At 38.5% G+C, this 18,137-nt stretch overlaps 1 protein-coding gene across 5 annotated transcripts in view; it reads right to left on the bottom strand.

Annotated features, from left to right (window-relative positions):
• Window positions 1-18,137, bottom strand: part of LOC114648002 (protein EFR3 homolog B) — a 157,219-nt gene that overhangs the window by 83,146 nt on the left and 55,936 nt on the right. For all 5 annotated transcript variants that reach the window (XM_028796772.2, XM_051925594.1, XM_051925593.1 and 2 more), the window contains 3 exons: window positions 18,051-18,127; window positions 8,325-8,452; window positions 6,529-6,679 (listed from right to left, as the gene is read on the bottom strand). In XM_028796772.2, coding sequence (XP_028652605.2) covers window positions 6,529-6,679; window positions 8,325-8,452; window positions 18,051-18,127 — 356 coding nt within the window. The remainder of the gene's footprint in view (window positions 1-6,528; window positions 6,680-8,324; window positions 8,453-18,050; window positions 18,128-18,137) is intronic.

Consider the following 18,137-nt stretch of genomic DNA (forward strand, 5'->3'; position numbering starts at 1 on the left):
AAGCAAGAGTGAAAGGGAAGGTCTACAGGACAGTAGTGAGACCAGCTATGGTATATGGGCTGGAGACAGTGGCACTGACCAGAAAGCAAGAGACAGAGCTGGAGGTAGCAGAGTTAAAGAAGCTAAGATTTACACTGGGTGTTGACGAGGATGGATAGGATTAGAAATACATTAGAGGGTCAGCTCAAGCTGGACGGTTGGGAGAAAAAGTCAGAGAGGCGAGATTGCGTTGGTTTGGACATGTGCAGAGGAGAGATGCTGAGTATATATGGAGCAGGATGCTAAGGATAGAGCTGCCAGGGAAGAGAAAAAGAGGAAGGCCTAAGAGAAGGTTTATGGATGTGGTGAGAGAGGACATGCAGGTGATGGGTGTAACAGAACAAGATGCAAAGGACAGAAAGATATGGAAAAAGATGATCTGCTGTGGCGACCCCTAACGGGAGCAGCCGAAAGAGGAAGAAGAAGAAGAGGATCATATGTGTACATATCAATATTTGATCTTCATTTAAACAGTAACTATAGATAAAATTAATAAATCAAGATTTGATCTTCATTTAAACAATATCTATATATAAAATTGATATAACATGACAAACACCATGTCACATTTACATTTTGTAGTCTATTGCATTATTTAAATAAACATAAATACAAATTTTAGATTAAGAAAAAGTACTGTAAGTACATTTATTATTACCTCAAATACCTAAAATTAGAATCAGGTACAAATGATTAGGATATCATTAGAGTGGATCTTGGCTGGACATGTCTTATGTAAACCATGAGCATTTAGCTAGGTTTGCTCTTTGTTGTGATTATCACCATGCCTAAATCAAAAGAGCTACCTAAAGGCCTTCAGAAAGAAGGTTATAGGTGCTTATGAGTCTGGGAAGAAAGGATTTAAAAAACCTCCCCCACAATTCCACTGTCCAGAACATCATCTACAAATGGAAAAAACTTCAGACAACTGCTAAATTGTCTACACCGGCCGCACCAGTAAGTTCAGCCTGGAAGCGGAACAAAAGATGCTGAAAGAAGTCTCTAAGAACCTCAGAATTTCATCACGGTACCTACAGGTAGCTCTTGCCAATGCTGATGTCAAAGAACATGAGTCTACAATTAGAAAGTGATAATGTTATCCAGTCTTGGCTGTCTGATTTCAGCATTTTTAATAATAGTAATAGCAGATTCTGTCATCATATGTGACAGCTCAGCATACTGCAGAATGACCAGGAGGGGGTGAGCAGCCAGTTGGTCTAGGTGTTCAGGACTGTGACTGTGTCTGCCTTTGTCTTTTGACTTTTCTTTATAATTGACTGTGGATCCCCCTATGGTTTATTTTCTCCACGGATTCTGTTGAATAGAGTTTTTGCTTTCCTCTTCTCCACTGTCACCTGACCATTGCTCAATGATAATGTTAATGGACATACACTTTTAGGGTCAAGGTATGTTAATCAGTTTGTAACTGCTTTGTCTTATCATGGGTTTAAAAAATATTCTTTTACATGTATGCATTATGTAATTAGTAATTTGCAAAGTTTGTAATTGCATTTCATCTGTTAACTTGTTATAATACCTTGAGAGGCATTCACTAGTGAGTGCTATAGAAAAATAAACTGATCTGAATTGAGTGCTATAAAAAACTGACCTGAACTGAATTGAACTGAACTGAATAGCAGCACCTCAGTTTCTGTTATTCCTAAATCACTGAGTACCTTCTTGATGGTGCTTATAGCTACTAGGTGGTTACTGAAATCATGACATGTGAAAACTTCAAAGAAATATAATTTTAGAGCATCAGTTTCAGTATATTTAATTTCACCATTATTGTCTCTAATATACCTCATCCCCTGTTTGGCCATTATTTTACTATCAAATTATTGAAAGACTCTCTTTCATCAGGTTTTTCAGAAGTATTCCTCTATTGTTGCTTTCTAGCTTTCCAAATGTTCTTTTTATGCAATGCCCTCATGTCTTCATATGGCATATGGTTAATCTTGAAGTTAACTGCAATGTTATTCAGTTATTTTCCCTTGGTAGATTTTTCTTACCTTCTCATTTTTCCACTAAGAATTTATCTTAAATTACCAAATGTTTCAACATTTTAGGATGAATTTATCCTGCATTATATGTTAATACACTCTTAATACTATGTGTATGTATTCTGTGTGTTCTTTTCTTGTTATTGTGCCTTGCCCTTAAGGGGGTAATTTGGTGCATCAAATAAATAAGTAAATAAATAATTATACACAAACACACACACTATGGTCTGAAAACACATCAGTACAACAAAAAAGGAGGAAAATTAAAAACAAACACTTCTGACTTGGTAGTTCTGTTGGTATAAAGGAGCCCCAGTAGTACTAGCCCCAGTAGAGAGTATCACAATCATCTTTTGCCTGTTAAGACAGACCAGGCTTCAGCATACCATCATTTAACTGATTTTTATGATGCAAGTGGTATATGAGCTTCCTCATCTCACTAATCATTAGTTCAAATGGGACAGATACTGTTCCTTTGGCAAGTTAATTTTAATGGTATAGAAGTCTGTACACACAAGGAAAATTCTGGTATATCCCCACCCAGATTTTCAAACCAAAACTGCTACTGCTGTAAGTGTCATATGGTTTACACTCTGTTCACACCATCACTACAATTTTTTTAACCCAAGCTTCTCACCCCATGTAGTGAGAAACCACCTACCTCAACAGTGGGTGTGAAAGCTTCTATCTCAAGAACAACATCAACACAACTACTACTACTACTCAGTGTAGCAAGCAGCTGGGGGTGGTTCCCACCCGGGACGCCCGGAAGGACCGGAGGAGGGATTAAGCCTCCTCCAGACCATGAGGGGGCGACCGCCCTGGTGGCTTTGAGGTCCACGGGAACAGAGATTAGAAGCTCAACCCTAGAGGGGCCCGTGGTCACTGCCAGGGGGCACCCAGATGCCAGGCGAGCCCTGGTCCTCAGAACTTCCGCCACACCCGGAAGTGCTGGGGGGACAAAGACCAGGGACACCCGGAGTGTTTCCAGGTGCACGACCGGCACTTCCGCCACACCAGGGAGTGCCGGCACAAGATCATTGGGAGGCACCTGGAACACGTCCGGGTGAAGATAAAAGGGGCCGCCTCCCTCCATTCGATGGCTGGAGTCGGGTGGAAGAGGATGGAGCTTGGAGGAGAGGAATGGAGGCAGACCAGAAGAGAGAGAGAGAGAGAGAGAGAGAGAGGCATTGGAAAGGCCTGGACTAAAGGGTGATTGGTGCTGGGGCACTGGGTTGTGTGCTGTTTATTTGTGATAAAATGTATAATAAACGTGTGCTGGTTTTGGAACCATTGGTGTCCGCCTGTCTGTGTCCGGGCTGTTCCCCACAACAGCTTTGGACTTCTCTTCAATGTTGCTGAAGCCAGTGTTATACCAGATGTAACATTAACAAGACTTCCCCAAAAACAAGGAGCACTTTCAGAGATTTTCATTGAGGCAAGGCCAATAGTAGTTTATATGTTCATCTATTTTCAGACATAATTAATATGTTTCAGAATCACTGAAGACAAAGCCTATTTTAACAGCAAAAGCAACAAGGCAGAAGCCAACTTTGGACAAGACACCAATTGAAACCAATTTTACATTGGCCAATATACAAAATTAAGTTAACACAGTAAATGTATAGAATTACTGAAATATTTCTTGTAACTGTTGTTTACGTGTTTACTAACTGCAGTGATTGTGTGCATAACAGTAACCTTCTGAATCTTGTCTTACTCCATTGAAGATAAATTCATAACATTCTCTTATTCCACTCTGGGCAAATTCATAACCATCAGCTACTTTGAGACTGATATTAATCTCCTGCATGTTAACCTTCTGTTTAAACAAAGGAAGTCACACTTTCCTACTGTCACAAGATGATTCAGTCCTGCAGTGTGACAGAGACATGGATTGCTGGTTTCTGATAAGAATAAAAAATGTGATCACAGAAGAAGATAATTTTACAAGGTCTGAAATGAAAATACTAGAGTATCACCCTTGAGGGATAGGGTGTCAATTAAAAACTTCTATAATCTATCAATAATCTATGCACAAGTCATGTATCAATATATGTTTCCATAACAATTAAGTTTTTTGTAATAAATATAAATTATTTAGGTAATATGCATTGTACTGTGACACATATTCCTAACAGTAGTGTTAGGTTAAGATGCCAGAATTAGATACTTACAGCAGTAACAAAAGTATAAAATCACCTAAACACTACAAATACCTCAGATACTTAATGCTGCAACACAGCATTTCCTTGGTGCTTTGGCAGTGCATGCTGTAAAGACAAGCTGCTACTGTTGTCGCCATAAGTCATGATATCCACCCACCTTTCAACTCCTACATTAAAAAACAATCTAAACTGATATAGAATTTAAATTGTGGGTGACCGTTCAAATGTAGTTAACAAAATTGCTCATCTTTCTCTGTAAAGTTCTGCAGTACAAAATCAGCATTCTGTACATTTATCTTACATATGTTTCTTCAAATTCTTCATGTACAGGGTACATATTTGCGGTACTAAAAAGGGCATACAATGGTAGCCATTCATATGTTAAATTCCTGTGAGAGGGTACCTTATTGGCAAGAAAGCTGCTTGGAAGAAAGTGAAAGAAATGACAGACATATATATATATAATTTTACTTCTGCATGTTAGAGCATCACAAATCTTAGCAGTGATTCCGGTATAGTCTAAATGAGAATAAAGGTTAATAAAAATTTTACATTTTCTACAAATAAATATCCAGAAAAAAATAAAAGCTGAGACAAACTCATTGGGGCGGCACGGTGGCGCAGTGGGTAACGCTGCTGCCTTGCAGTTGGGAGACCTGGGGACCTGGGTTCGCTTCCCGGGTCCTCCCTGCGTGGAGTTTGCATGTTCTCCCCGGGTCTGCGTGGGTTTCCTCCGGGCGCTCCGGTTTCCTCCCACAGTCCAAAGACATGCTGGTTAGGTGGATTGGTGATTCTAAATTGGCCCTAGTGTGTGCTTGGTGTTTGGGTGTGTTTGTGTGTGTTCTGCGGTGGGTTGGCACCCTGCCCGGGATTGGTTCCTGCCTTGTGCCCTGTGTTGGCTGGGACTGGCTCCAGCAGAACCCCGTGTTTGGATTCAGTGGGTTGGAAAATGGATGGATGGATGGATGGACAACCTCATTGAAAGTTGCCATCATCAGTTCAAATAATACTAAATTCGTAGCATTACAAACTGTTAGATGGCAGCAACAGGTCAAACATGCGTCTTATTGAAACTGCTTGGAAGGAACGGCACTTTGTTTAATTAGAGTATACAGAATTGAATTTTTGTTTAACTTTTCAAGCATCATACAAAAACCACTGCACCCATTTTTACCAAAATTTGCAGTTACTATATTTCCAGTATATTGTAACTTTAAATAATGGCTAATAAAATTTTTGATTTTCTACATATAAATATCCAGAAAAAAAATAAAAGCCACTATTGAAATAATACTAAATTAAATAACATTACATATTCATTAGATAGCAGCAACATGTCAATAGTGCACCTTACTGAAATTGGATTAACACTTTGTTTAATTAGCATCTATCTATCTTGTCTTATATGTTATTCTAATTTTTATTGTTTATATATACAGTATATTATATAATTAGAATAAAATTGAATTTCTCTCTGACTGTTCGAAACCAGAAAACCACCATACCTATTTCTACAAAACTTTATTTATTTTCAATATAGTCTACCTGGACACAAAGTCTACTCAAATATTAGACTTTATATGTATAAATATGCATAAAAAATAAATCAAACTCATTAAAAGTTACCATTTTCGCTGGACCTTGACTTGATTTTTACTTCAAAAGAATCAGAAATGATCGCATAACAAAACATTCCAAATTTCAGGAGTATAATTAGTGAAAATTTTGAAATATTTAAGCATGTGGCAAAAGAACGAGATTTTTACATTTGCTGCTTAATAACTCTGTACTGTATTTCAAGAGCATTTTAAGAACGATCTGTCTTTTTAATCTTAAATAACCACTAAATAAAATATACTCACTCCAAACCAAACAATTTCAGAAGTAGCACTGCAAATTGTCAATGCAAGGTATGCCCCAGAGGCCATGAAAACAAAAAAGAGTCAAAGCTGTCTCTTCAGTCTGCTACTTTTTAATTAAGCAGAGAAACATTTGAAGATACTTAATTATGGATTTCCATGCTTGACTATCTTTTAAATGCCAGAAACATACTTTGAAAGTAATCACACTTGTCATAATGATGAAGACTTGATGGCCATGTACTGTATAATATTAAAAATTATGACATTGTTAATCTTTACATTATATATAACCCAAAGCATACACAAGGTGTGTGTCACATCTGTTTTACTGAAAACTGAATTGGGGTATTTGCTTTTGTCCTAAACAATGATGAACACCTGATAAATTATTTTCAATTAGCATCTTTTTACACAATAGTAACATACAATATCATGAATAGTCAGTGTCCTACTTACAGAGTTGGTACCCAGAATTTGCAGGCTGGGTTTATCAGCTTCTAGTAGCTTGCGCACCATTTTTAGAAAACTCTCTACAAACAGGTTGATACTTTGGCAATGGCAGGCCATTAGCAGTTGGTCCAGAGCCTCCATAGCAATGCAAACATATCTGTGAACAAAATCGTAAAATGAAGATAAATTACTGATTTTACAGGTCAGACAATGATATTAAGTTAATTTTGAAAATGTATGCTGTGGAGGACTATCTTTCCTACACAAACATTATACATCAAAAACATGTGAAGGCAAACAGTTTCCCTATTTACAGTATATGCAGATCATGCCTTGGAAGCAACCTACCAGAAGACAACAAAGAAAAACAATGAGGCTTGGCAAAAGGTCAATAGACCTCCAGATCTACAAGGTGGCAACACATAGTTCCTATCTAAAAAACCTCGGACCATGTTGACCTTTAAAGAGAATGGTCAAGAAGGCTAGTACTGCACTATTCCTCTGTCCTATTAGATAGTAGCACACAGTCCCTAGTCCCTAAGTGTAGGGAATGTTTCCTCTTTAAGACAAATAGTCTGGGTACAGCGACAAAATTTGTCACTAAATGGAGTTTCAGTCTGTTTCTCTAGTAGACAAAAACAATTAAGTCATTTTACAATCAGTATGCAAGTGACTCCCCAAAATGGATTCATGGCTACCTAACTCCAAAGTTAGGGAAAAAACTCACAAGTCACGATCAAGAGAGAAAAGAAACGGTTGTTCAGGAGGACAGGTGCCAGGAGGTTGACAAGGTGACAAGTGATTGAAAGGTAGGAATGCAATGAAGATGGCATAAGGGCGCCAAAAGTAATTTACAAGCCCTTCAGAGTAGAGACAGCCACACTGTCAGCACAACAGTGCCTATATGTCATGTCACTATAAAAGGGGTTATTAGGAGATGAAATACTCTGTATACAGTATAGGGGCATCAGTACAGAACAGAGTGAGATGTACCCTAGGTAGAGCCATTAATATTCTGCAAGAGCCAATATTTGCCAAAGGTGGGTGTCTAACCCTGAGAAAAATGGGGGTGGTGGGTACAGAAGGATAAGCAGAGGATACAAGTCTTTCTGGAGAAAGGGATAAGGTTGCTTCCACTTGTGAGAGAACTAAAGCTTTAAGGGCAGCTGAAGGCTCAAGAGCACAAGACCATTAAGGTCCACCATAATAGGGCTACTCCTAACTGGACGTGGGGAATCAAAAAGAGTATTTTGGATAATGTCTCAACTGACAGTAGAAAGAGATCAGAAATGAACCATGAAGACAGAATATGCCCAGAGGTGAACAAATGATTGACTGGTAGCATGTTTGATTTTTGGTAGGAAGACAAGACTGATAGTTCTGTCTAGGTAGTCCCAAGAGGAAGGAAAGTTATATTTATCTTACTGTTTTACATGGATTTTTCTCTTTTCCCTGCATGTACAACTCCATTCGTTTATTTTGAAAAGAGAAGCCCTCCTTTAGTTATTTTTCCCTCCTTATTGTGGGTGAACAGGGTTATAAAAATTGTCTCTTTTTGTCACCATATTTATAGGTATACCATCTTTATCTAAAAATAGAATTACAGTATATTTCTGAGAAATTAGTTTGTAATATGTTTTACAATGAGACTGAAACAAAAACTTTGGAATCACTGTGGGTTATCAGAAGTACATCACTGGCACTTTCATTGAATGACATATATATTGTACAGGCTAATAATACAAATAAAAGGAATGAAATCAATTAGTGCGGTAAGAAAATCATGATTCTTAATTACATACCCATACCGGTGCCTAGCTACATCCCTTGAAAGTCTCTCAGAAAGGTAGGCACCAATGCGGTCTAATTTTTCCGGTGCAGAAAGAGCATAGAAAGTCAGTTTTTCCATGTTGGCTTTAACAAGTCCGTCCTGTGAATAAAATGAAAAAGACAGTGAATCCTAGCATGACTGTTTCCATGCATATACAGTGGTGTGAAAAACTATTTGCCCCCTTCCTGATTTCTTATTCTTTTGCATGTTTGTCACACAAAATGTTTCTGATCATCAAACACATTTAACCATTAGTCAAATATAACACAAGTAAACACAAAATGCAGTTTTTAAATGATGGTTTTTATTATTTAGGGAGAAAAAAAATCCAAACCTACATGGCCCTGTGTGAAAAAGTAATTGCCCCCTTGTTAAAAAATAACCTAACTGTGGTGTATCACAACTGAGTTCAATTTCCGTAGCCACCCCCAGGCCTGATTACTGCCACACCTGTTTCAATCAAGAAATCACTTAAATAGGAGCTGCCTGACACAGAGAAGTAGACCAAAAGCACCTCCAAAGCTAGACATCATGCCAAGATCCAAAGAAATTCAGGAACAAATGAGAACAGAAGTAATTGAGATCTATCAGTCTGGTAAAGGTTATAAAGCCATTTCTAAAGCTTTGGGACTCCAGCGAACCACAGTGAGAGCCATTATCCACAAATGGCAAAAACATGGAACAGTGGTGAACCTTCCCAGGAGTGGCCGGCCGACCAAAATTACCCCAAGAGCGCAGAGACGACTCATCCGAGAGGTCACAAAAGACCCCAGGACAACGTCTAAAGAACTGCAGGCCTCACTTGCCTCAATTAAGGTCAGTGTTCACGACTCCACCATAAGAAGGAGACTGGGCAAAAACGGCCTGCATGGCAGATGTCCAAGACGCAAACCACTGTTAAGCAAAAAGAACATTAGGGCTCGTCTCAATTTTGCTAAGAAACATCTCAATGATTGCCAAGACTTTTGGGAAAATACCTTGTGGACTGATGAGACAAAAGTTGAACTTTGTGGAAGGCAAATGTCCCGTTACATCTGGCGTAAAAGGAACACAGCATTTCAGAAAAAGAACATCATACCAACAGTAAAATATGGTGGTGGTAGTGTGATGGTCTGGGGTTGTTTTGCTGCTTCAGGACCTGGAAGGCTTGCTGTGATAGATGGAACCATGAATTCTACTGTCTACCAAAAAATCCTGAAGGAGAATGTCCGGCCATCTGTTCGTCAACTCAAGCTGAAGCGATCTTGGGTGCTGCAACAGGACAATGACCCAAAACACACCAGCAAATCCACCTCTGAATGGCTGAAGAAAAACAAAATGAAGACTTGGCCTAGTCAAAGTCCTGACCTGAATCCAATTGAGATGCTATGGCATGACCTTAAAAAGGCGGTTCATGCTAGAAAACCCTCAAATAAAGCTGAATTACAACAATTTTGCAAAGATGAGTGGGCCAAAATTCCTCCAGAGCGCTGTAAAAGACTCATTGCAAGTTATCGCAAACGCTTGATTGCAGTTATTGCTGCTAAGGGTGGCCCAACCCGTTATTAGGTTCAGGGGGCAATTACTTTTTCACACAGGGCCATGTAGGTTTGGATTTTTTTTCTCCCTAAATAATAAAAACCATCATTTAAAAACTGCATTTTGTGTTTACTTGTGTTATATTTGACTTATGGTTAAATGTGTTTGATGATCAGAAACATTTTGTGTGACAAACATGCAAAAGAATAAGAAATCAGGAAGGGGGCAAATAGTTTTTCACCCCACTGTATATATATGTATGTATGTATATATATATATATATATATATATATATATATATATATATATATATATATATATATATATATATATATATATATACTTCGCTAGCCAACCCCCAGGCCTGTGCTATGCGCTAGCCATTTTCCGGTTCTGCCACTCGTGTATGGGGATGTGGATGTACAATTTAAACAGATTGTTATTTTCATGGGAATTGTTACATATGCATAATAGAACTAACTATTTTACATTACAGCGAGTAATTAACCATATTAAAAAATAGTAAAACATAATAATTTGAAAGTAAATTGTTTCATGTTGAGTTAGAGTTATTCGTTGCATAATACAATTTCGTTCTGTTTGGCTTTGAAATTAACATGCAAATACTTTTTAAACTTACACTTTTACTGTAAAACTTCAGAAAAAAATATTTTTTTTATTACATTTTTGTCACTATCTCATTGAATTTTGATTCTGTGTTTGGACTTTCATCATGACAATGTAACGTATAATTGACCGTGATTGAACTTCGTTTCTTTGTCTCTATTAAATAAAATGACTTTTTTGAATGCTTGGCTCTGAGATTTGTTAATTGTCTTTGCAAAAGCTATTCTAACAGGAAACTGTTAACATGTCCAAACTCTTGTATCGCGGGACTTGAAAAAATCTCTTGAAAAAAGTCTTGTCTCGTCCCAGGAGACGTGGCTTTTTCAGAGAGAAACTTTCAAGTCCCGTGAGACGAGACTTTGTGCCAAGAGATTTAACCATGCCCGGGGCTGGAAATAAATGACAAAGAGTAGATGACAAAGTAGAAAGTTGTAAAGAGGTTCAAAAACATTGACGCAATATACATGCAGAGCAGGTTAGAGATAATGAAAGTACTAAAATTCAAAAGTCTCAAAAAAATGATAGTAAAGATCGCATTAGCACAAACAAACAGAAATTATTACTTGGTGAAATAATGGAATAGCAAAAAGAGATCAAATATATTGTTCGGATTTAAACTTTAAGTTGGAGACTTGTAGATTGTCTAATTCGTGTTGCCATCAGGGAAAAGTAGTGTTTCTTCCCAATGAAGAGGCATATCCGCGAGAATTAAAAGATTTATTGTTTGGTGAAAGTAAAATCCACATACGCGAGCAGCAGAGATGCAAAGTGGCTGGCGCGTAGCGCAGGACGGGGGGGTTGGAGAGCGAAGCAAGCAGGGGGCAAAGCCCCCTATTATATAAATATATTTGTTATACAGTTTCTGCCAAATAACATAAAGAGTTCATGACATGTGTTTTGCTCTTATTGGGGCTCGTCAGGTGTATGCACTTTTGCATCCCCTTATGAGGATCGAACCCCAGATGTCAGCACCTGAGGCGAAGCTTCTGACATTGCGCCATGGCAGCTGGTTCACTTATTTGACAGGGTGAAGATCGGAGTATTACGTGTCATGTACTCTTTGTGGCTGTGAAGTATCAGGAATGAATTAATAAATCATTATTAGCATGTGTGGGTTGTAGGTGAGTGGCAGCGATATTAAGGAATGGCTGGATGTTGTGAACAAAGAATTGACAGTATGTGGTCAAAGAAGAACATGTTGAGTGAAAGAAAGTGAATTACACTAGATCACATTTAAAGACAGTAAGTAAGAGATGAGAATCAGCAGAGTAATCTAGTGTATGGACAGGTCTGGTGAATCTTCATGGGAACAAGCAGGGAGAGCTGTTCGAGGAGATGTTAATCAAGCCTGTAGAATGATGAAAGTAGCAGGAGAGACTGAGGGCTTTGCAAATCTCTCTGTGGTTATCTACAGAGCTAGCAGTTAGATGAGCTCAATGGTGACCAATGGAGGTGGCTGGGAGGTAGAATTGGGAAGACCAAGTCTATTGGTGACTCACACCTGTCAAGTAATTATAACGTAAGAGCAAGGGAGAGAAGAAGGGGACACTGGAGGACAAAACTAAGAAGGATAATTCCGATTTTAATTGGGAGTTTTAACTAATGATGCACATTGACAAAAATAGTTGGCAGTTTTAAACTTTTTGGTTTTAGTTAGTCAATGTCACGTGTGTGTCTTACTTCTAGTCTTGGCCCCCAACTGACAACAAAATCCAAGGCAATTATAAAATTTTGCTCATCGCTACCTTCAGTGGTTTGTGTTGTACTGTTGTTTAATAATGAATGCCACATCCATTCTGTACTTTTTTTGTCTTTATGCTTCATGTTGTTTGCTTTTACTTTGGCAAAGTTTCATTGTTCAAATAATACATGACAAATAAACTGATCTACTTGTATTATACTATACTAGGGGGCTCTGCCCCCTGCTCGCTTCGCTCGCCAACCCCTGGTGTTGTGAATTTACAAAGAGCGTGATGTATGAATGAGATATAGCATAGTGTGAAGGTGTAGATGACGCATATAGGAAGCAAATAAAGTTGTCCATGTCCAAAAACGGGCTCAGAGAGGTAGATGCTAACTTTGTGTATGGTTTGTCCTTGTGATTTGTTGATGGTTATGGTCAAGGCAGGTCTAATGGGGAACTGTCGCCGTTTAAGTGTAAAAGGTAATTCCAGGTCAGAAGTTGTAAGGTAATTGTAGAAATTAGAACAGTATTGTTAGCATGTGATTCTGTAAGAAGTTTTGCTTTAATAACATTGTGTGGCATGGTGTTGACGATTAAACGTGTACCATTGCATAAACCCTGTCTAGTGTTAAGGTTTCTTAATAGCATGATTATTGTTCCATTTTTAAGGCTAAGATTGTGTTGTGGTAATCCGGCTGGGTTAATAGTGTTCAAATATTCTAAGGGGAAATTAAGATGGTCATTGTCGTCATCAGAGTCAACTTTGTCAGAGCTTAGAAAGAGTTGTGCCACTCCAGGAAGTAATGAAATGACCTGGTTATTAATGTGATCAACATTAATATTTTTTGGACAGAATATAGTTCGTTGTGTTAAAAGGGCTATTTGGTGTAATGAGATTGTTGTTCCAAATATCTCCGTAACTCTTTTGAAAGCAATTTTAATTGTCTGCGTATTTTAAGGTGGATTGAAGAATAGCCGAGCGCATGGCATGTGGAACAATAGCTAAGCACTGTGTAAAATCTCCTCCTAATAAAAGTACCTTTCTTCCAAAGGGAATATTATTATTCATCAACGTTTGTAGAAGTTTATGAATGGTGTTGAGTAAGTGACTGGATGCCATTAGATGCAAAAGCAAATGAACTATTGTAGGATCTAATGCAGTTCATAAAGTTTTTACTTTCAGGTACTGCGTTAGTTAGAAGCTTCTGTAGATATGCAGGATATGAATGTAAAGGAGGCAGTCTAATTTGACCCTTCTGACAAAAACGTGTAAATTCATTACTTGAATGTGTTCAGATGATGTATATTTAATACGGACGGTTCGTTCAGTAATGGGGCTTTGTGTCTCATTTCTTATTTATGTTAGTGTGGTCGTGGGTCCGAGCTGTGCCACTCCAGGAAGTAATGAAATGACCTGGTTATTAATGTGATCAACATTAATATTTTTTGGACAGAATATAGTTCGTTGTGTTAAAAGGGGTATTTGGTGTAATGAGATTGTTGTTCCAAATATCTCCGTAACTCTTTTGAAAGCAATGCCAATTGTCTGTGTATTTTAAGGTGGACTGAAGAATAGCCGAGCGCATGACATGTGAAACAATAGCTAAGCACTGTGTAAAATCTCCTCCTAATAAAAGTACCTTTCCTCCAAAGGGAATATTATTAATCATCCACGTTTGTAGAAGTTTATTAATGGTGTTGAGTAAGTGAGTGGATGCCATTAGATGCAAAAGAAAATGAACTATTGTAGGATGTAATGCAGTTCATAAAGTTTTTACTTTCAGGTACTTCGTCAGTTAGAAGCTTCTGTAGATATGCAGGATATGAATGTAAAGGAGGCAGTCAAATTTGACCCTTTTGACAATAACGTGTAAATTCATTACTTGTATTGCCAGTTGTTTCTTCAGGGAAGTTAAGTGAATGACAATGATTGCAAATGACATTCATTAATCCCAATGAATTTTCATGAATAGTGGACTCATTATTGAGCGCGTTGTCAGCTAAGTGGCGCAATCGTTTAGCAGGTGTCTAAATATGGATAAGTAATAAGGAGGATCGCACTCACTGTTAATATGGAGCCTTTTCTGTGGTTGAACGGTTAATAGTGCATCAGTGTAATGAGATCGACCTATGCTGCATAATTTGAATGTGTTCAGATGACGTATATTTAATACGGACGTTTCGTTTAGTAATGGTGCTTTGTATCTCATTTCTTATTTATGTTAGTGTGGTCGTGGGTACGAATCCTGCTTTTTGTGTATGTTTCATGTGCTATGTCCGTAGTCTGTCCTGTTTTGTGTCCAATGGGTTTGTGTGGCGCTCGCGTCTGACTTCTTTTTTTTTTTTGTGCTGGGGGCGTTGCCTCATTTGTGTGTCGTGGGTCTCAATTCTCTTGTTTGTGTGTGTTCAGTTTCGCGTCTGACTCCTTTTTTCTGTGTGCTATGGGCGCCTCATTTCTTATTTTACGTTGCTTTGCATCCGGTTTCTGTTGCTTGGAAGGGGGGGGGGGTTTGTGGGGGCGCTTGCGCAGTACGTCTTTTGCGGCTACGGCCCATGGCCGGATGTCCCTGCGTCCATCCGGTTTACCATTCTCGGTTAGTTGCATCCGGTTTCTGTTGCTTGGAAGGGGGGGTTTTGTGGGGGCGCTTGCACAGTACGTCTTTTGCGGCTACGGCCCATGGCCGGATGTCCCTGCGTCCATCCAGTTTACCATTCTCGGTTAGTAATATGGATTATTCTATTGTTATTGTTCAGCCAGAGTTATTGTCCTGGCGTAAGTTTATTTCTTGTATATTTAATATTCTGTGTTGATTTATAAGTTGTCATCTTTTATTTGTAATTCTGTTTTTGGTTTTGCTGTGCATTTTTGCAAAATTATATTTTTCTTTGATATTGTCTTGTTAAATTATTTCATTTGTAAATATTGTTTTTTTATGTTCTTTGCTTTAACTTCTTATGTTCTGTGGGTGGAAAACCAAGAGTCTAGGCCACCCTGACATTACTGCTGCTGGGTACTACCTCAGCATTCATATTTAGTGAAAGGGGTTGTTCCAGCAGTGGTTCATTGAAGTTGGAAGGGTGCATATTTTGGAGTATTATTCCTTTTGTTTCCAGTTAACTCTTGAATCTGTCTTTTTGATTTTGTTTAGGATTTGATTTTTGAGGGTCGCCTTTTTACAGTGGGCAAACCCTGTTGCATTAGTTTTGCCTTTTTTTGTTCTACCAATAAATATTTCTTTATTTATAAAGATTTTTGTATTGGACTTGTCATTCAAGACAGTGATTTTGATGGTCCCTTTCCATTGCAGAGCATCTATGGTGTGTTTTGGGATTTTTATAAGAATATTTCGAACTGTTAAATAGGCACATTTCATTTACAGTCCTATACAAGATTCAAGGCTGCTCGTGGAGGTTTGGTGCTTGCTGCCCCTTCTTGTCATGTTTGTGCCACATTATATAACAACTATAATAACCACATCTTAATAAAAATGATATGTTTGCATTTGTAGCCTTGTCTTTTAACACTAGAATTACCAGAGCCTACGAAAAAACTCGTATATCCGGCCCACCTTAAATCGCTTCTTAAATCCGTTCACACCTCTCCGCCAGCATCCTTTGTCCTCTAAATGTGCTGATAAAAGACAAGCTGCCAGCAGCCGGCTATTCCATCCCCCCACCGACTTAGAACGTGAGCGAAGTTTTCAAAGCTCACGCCTTGATTGATTATGTGGGAGTGAAGTGGAGTTTTACAGTGGAAATAAGACATCATTATTCTAAAGTAATCTGTGTAAACACATTGTTAAAACAGAAACTTTTTCATATTTTAGTAATAAATGTTACAAAATGTAGTAGGCATAAACTATACAATATATAAAGCCCGAGTTCCAAAGATCAAATGAACACTTTCACAAAAGCTCCAAGAATGATTCAACAGCTTCTGTGGCGTAGCACGCTAAGATTTGCTTCTTAGCGCAGAGCAGCTTTTCCTTACCTCACAGACCTGAGTTCGAATCCCCGCTGGGGATGACGTGTTGCTTTTTTTTTCTTTTCTTTTAAACCTCAAACGGACATAAAATTTATACATTGGTATGCACTGTCAGTTACTGAGATCGTTATATTTTCATGTGGGAGGCTCCTTTTCAAATATTTTTTTAACAATTGAGACTGCAATTAACAGGAACAACTGTCCTTATAACTTATTTTTAAGATCCATAACACACAGACAGACAGAGCACTGCGTAATAGAGAGACAGACAGGCAGAGAAGTCACTAGATATAGAAATAAACAGGGAAGCCACGTGTACTGAAAGAAAAAAAGAACATGTGCGTTGTCCCAGCTGCACTGAATAAGCGCAGGCGCTCTAACATCACCCCCCCCCCCCCCCCCCCCCCCCGATCTTAGTCAGATGTGGGGGGGGGGGGGTGATGTTAGAGCGTCTGTGCTTATTCAGTGCAGCTGGGACAACGCACATGTTCTTTTTTTCTTTCAGTACACGTGGCTTCCCTGTTTATTTCTATATCTAGTGACTTCTCTGCCTGTCTGTCTCTCTATTACGCAGTGCTCTGTCTGTCTGTGTGTTATGGATCTTAAAAATAAGTTATAAGGACAGTTGTTCCTGTTAATTGCAGTCTCAATTGTTAAAAAAATATTTGAAAAGGAGCCTCCCACATGAAAATATAACGATCTCAGTAACTGACAGTGCATACCAATGTATAAATTTTATGTCCGTTTGAGGTTTAAAAGAAAAGAAAAAAAAAGCAACACGTCATCCCCAGCGGGGATTCGAACTCAGGTCTGTGAGGTAAGGAAAAGCTGCTCTGCGCTAAGAAGCAAATCTTAGCATGCTATGCCACAGAAGCTGTTGAATCATTCTTGGAGCTTTTGTGAAAGTGTTCATTTGATCTTTGGAACTCGGGCTTTATATATTGTATAGTTTATGCCTACTACATTTTGTAACATTTATTACTAAAATATGAAAAAGTTTCTGTTTTAACAATGTGTTTACACAGATTACTTTAGAATAATGATGTCTTATTTCCACTGTAAAACTCCACTTCACTCCCACATAATCAATCAAGGCGTGAGCTTTGAAAACTTCGCTCACGTTCTAAGTCGGTGGGGGGATGGAATAGCCGGCTGCTGGCAGCTTGTCTTTTATCAGCACATTTAGAGGACAAAGGATGCTGGCGGAGAGGTGTGAACGGATTTAAGAAGCGATTTAAGGTGGGCCGGATATACGAGTTTTTTCATAGGCTCTGGTAATTCTAGTGTTAAAACTAGATTGGGAAAATGAAAAATATAACATGTTTATAAAACAGTTTTATTAAAATTGTTTAATATTGCACATATGACTGAACTGCTTTTTAACAATTTTATCTAGATAGGCGCTCCGGTTTCCTCCCACAGTCCAAAGACATGCAGGTTAGGTGGACAGGCGATTCTAAATTGGCCCTAGTGTGTGCTTCGTGTGTGGGTGTGTTTGTGTGTGTCCTGCAGTGGGTTGGCACCCTGCCCAGGATTGGTTCCTGTCTTGTGCCCTGTGTTGGCTAGGATTGGCTCCAGCAGACCCCCGTGACCATGTGTTCGGATTCAGCGGGTTGGAAAATGGATGGATGGAAAAGTAATAATTGAATCCTTTATATCCATTTATAAAATAAACACTGTCCCACTTGAAATGGCACCAAAAAGAGATACACTCACTAGTGTATTTTTATGCAATTCTAATATAATCTTTTGCCATACACATCTGTGAAACTACTGCTTTAGTAAAACTAAATAGTTACTACTTGCTAAAGTTTACCCTACAAAGTTTTGTGCCAGAGGAGTGTCACCTTTCATCAAATAAAAATTAAAATGTAAGGACTCACCTCTGGATCTTCTGGAAAGATGTTATCTACTAGTCTTTTATATCGGGGTCTTAGTGCCCCACAGCATCCACACACTCCTAAAGAAAA

This window comes from Erpetoichthys calabaricus, chromosome 3 (genome assembly GCF_900747795.2).
Source record: "Erpetoichthys calabaricus chromosome 3, fErpCal1.3, whole genome shotgun sequence".
Lineage (NCBI taxonomy): Eukaryota > Metazoa > Chordata > Cladistia > Polypteriformes > Polypteridae > Erpetoichthys > Erpetoichthys calabaricus.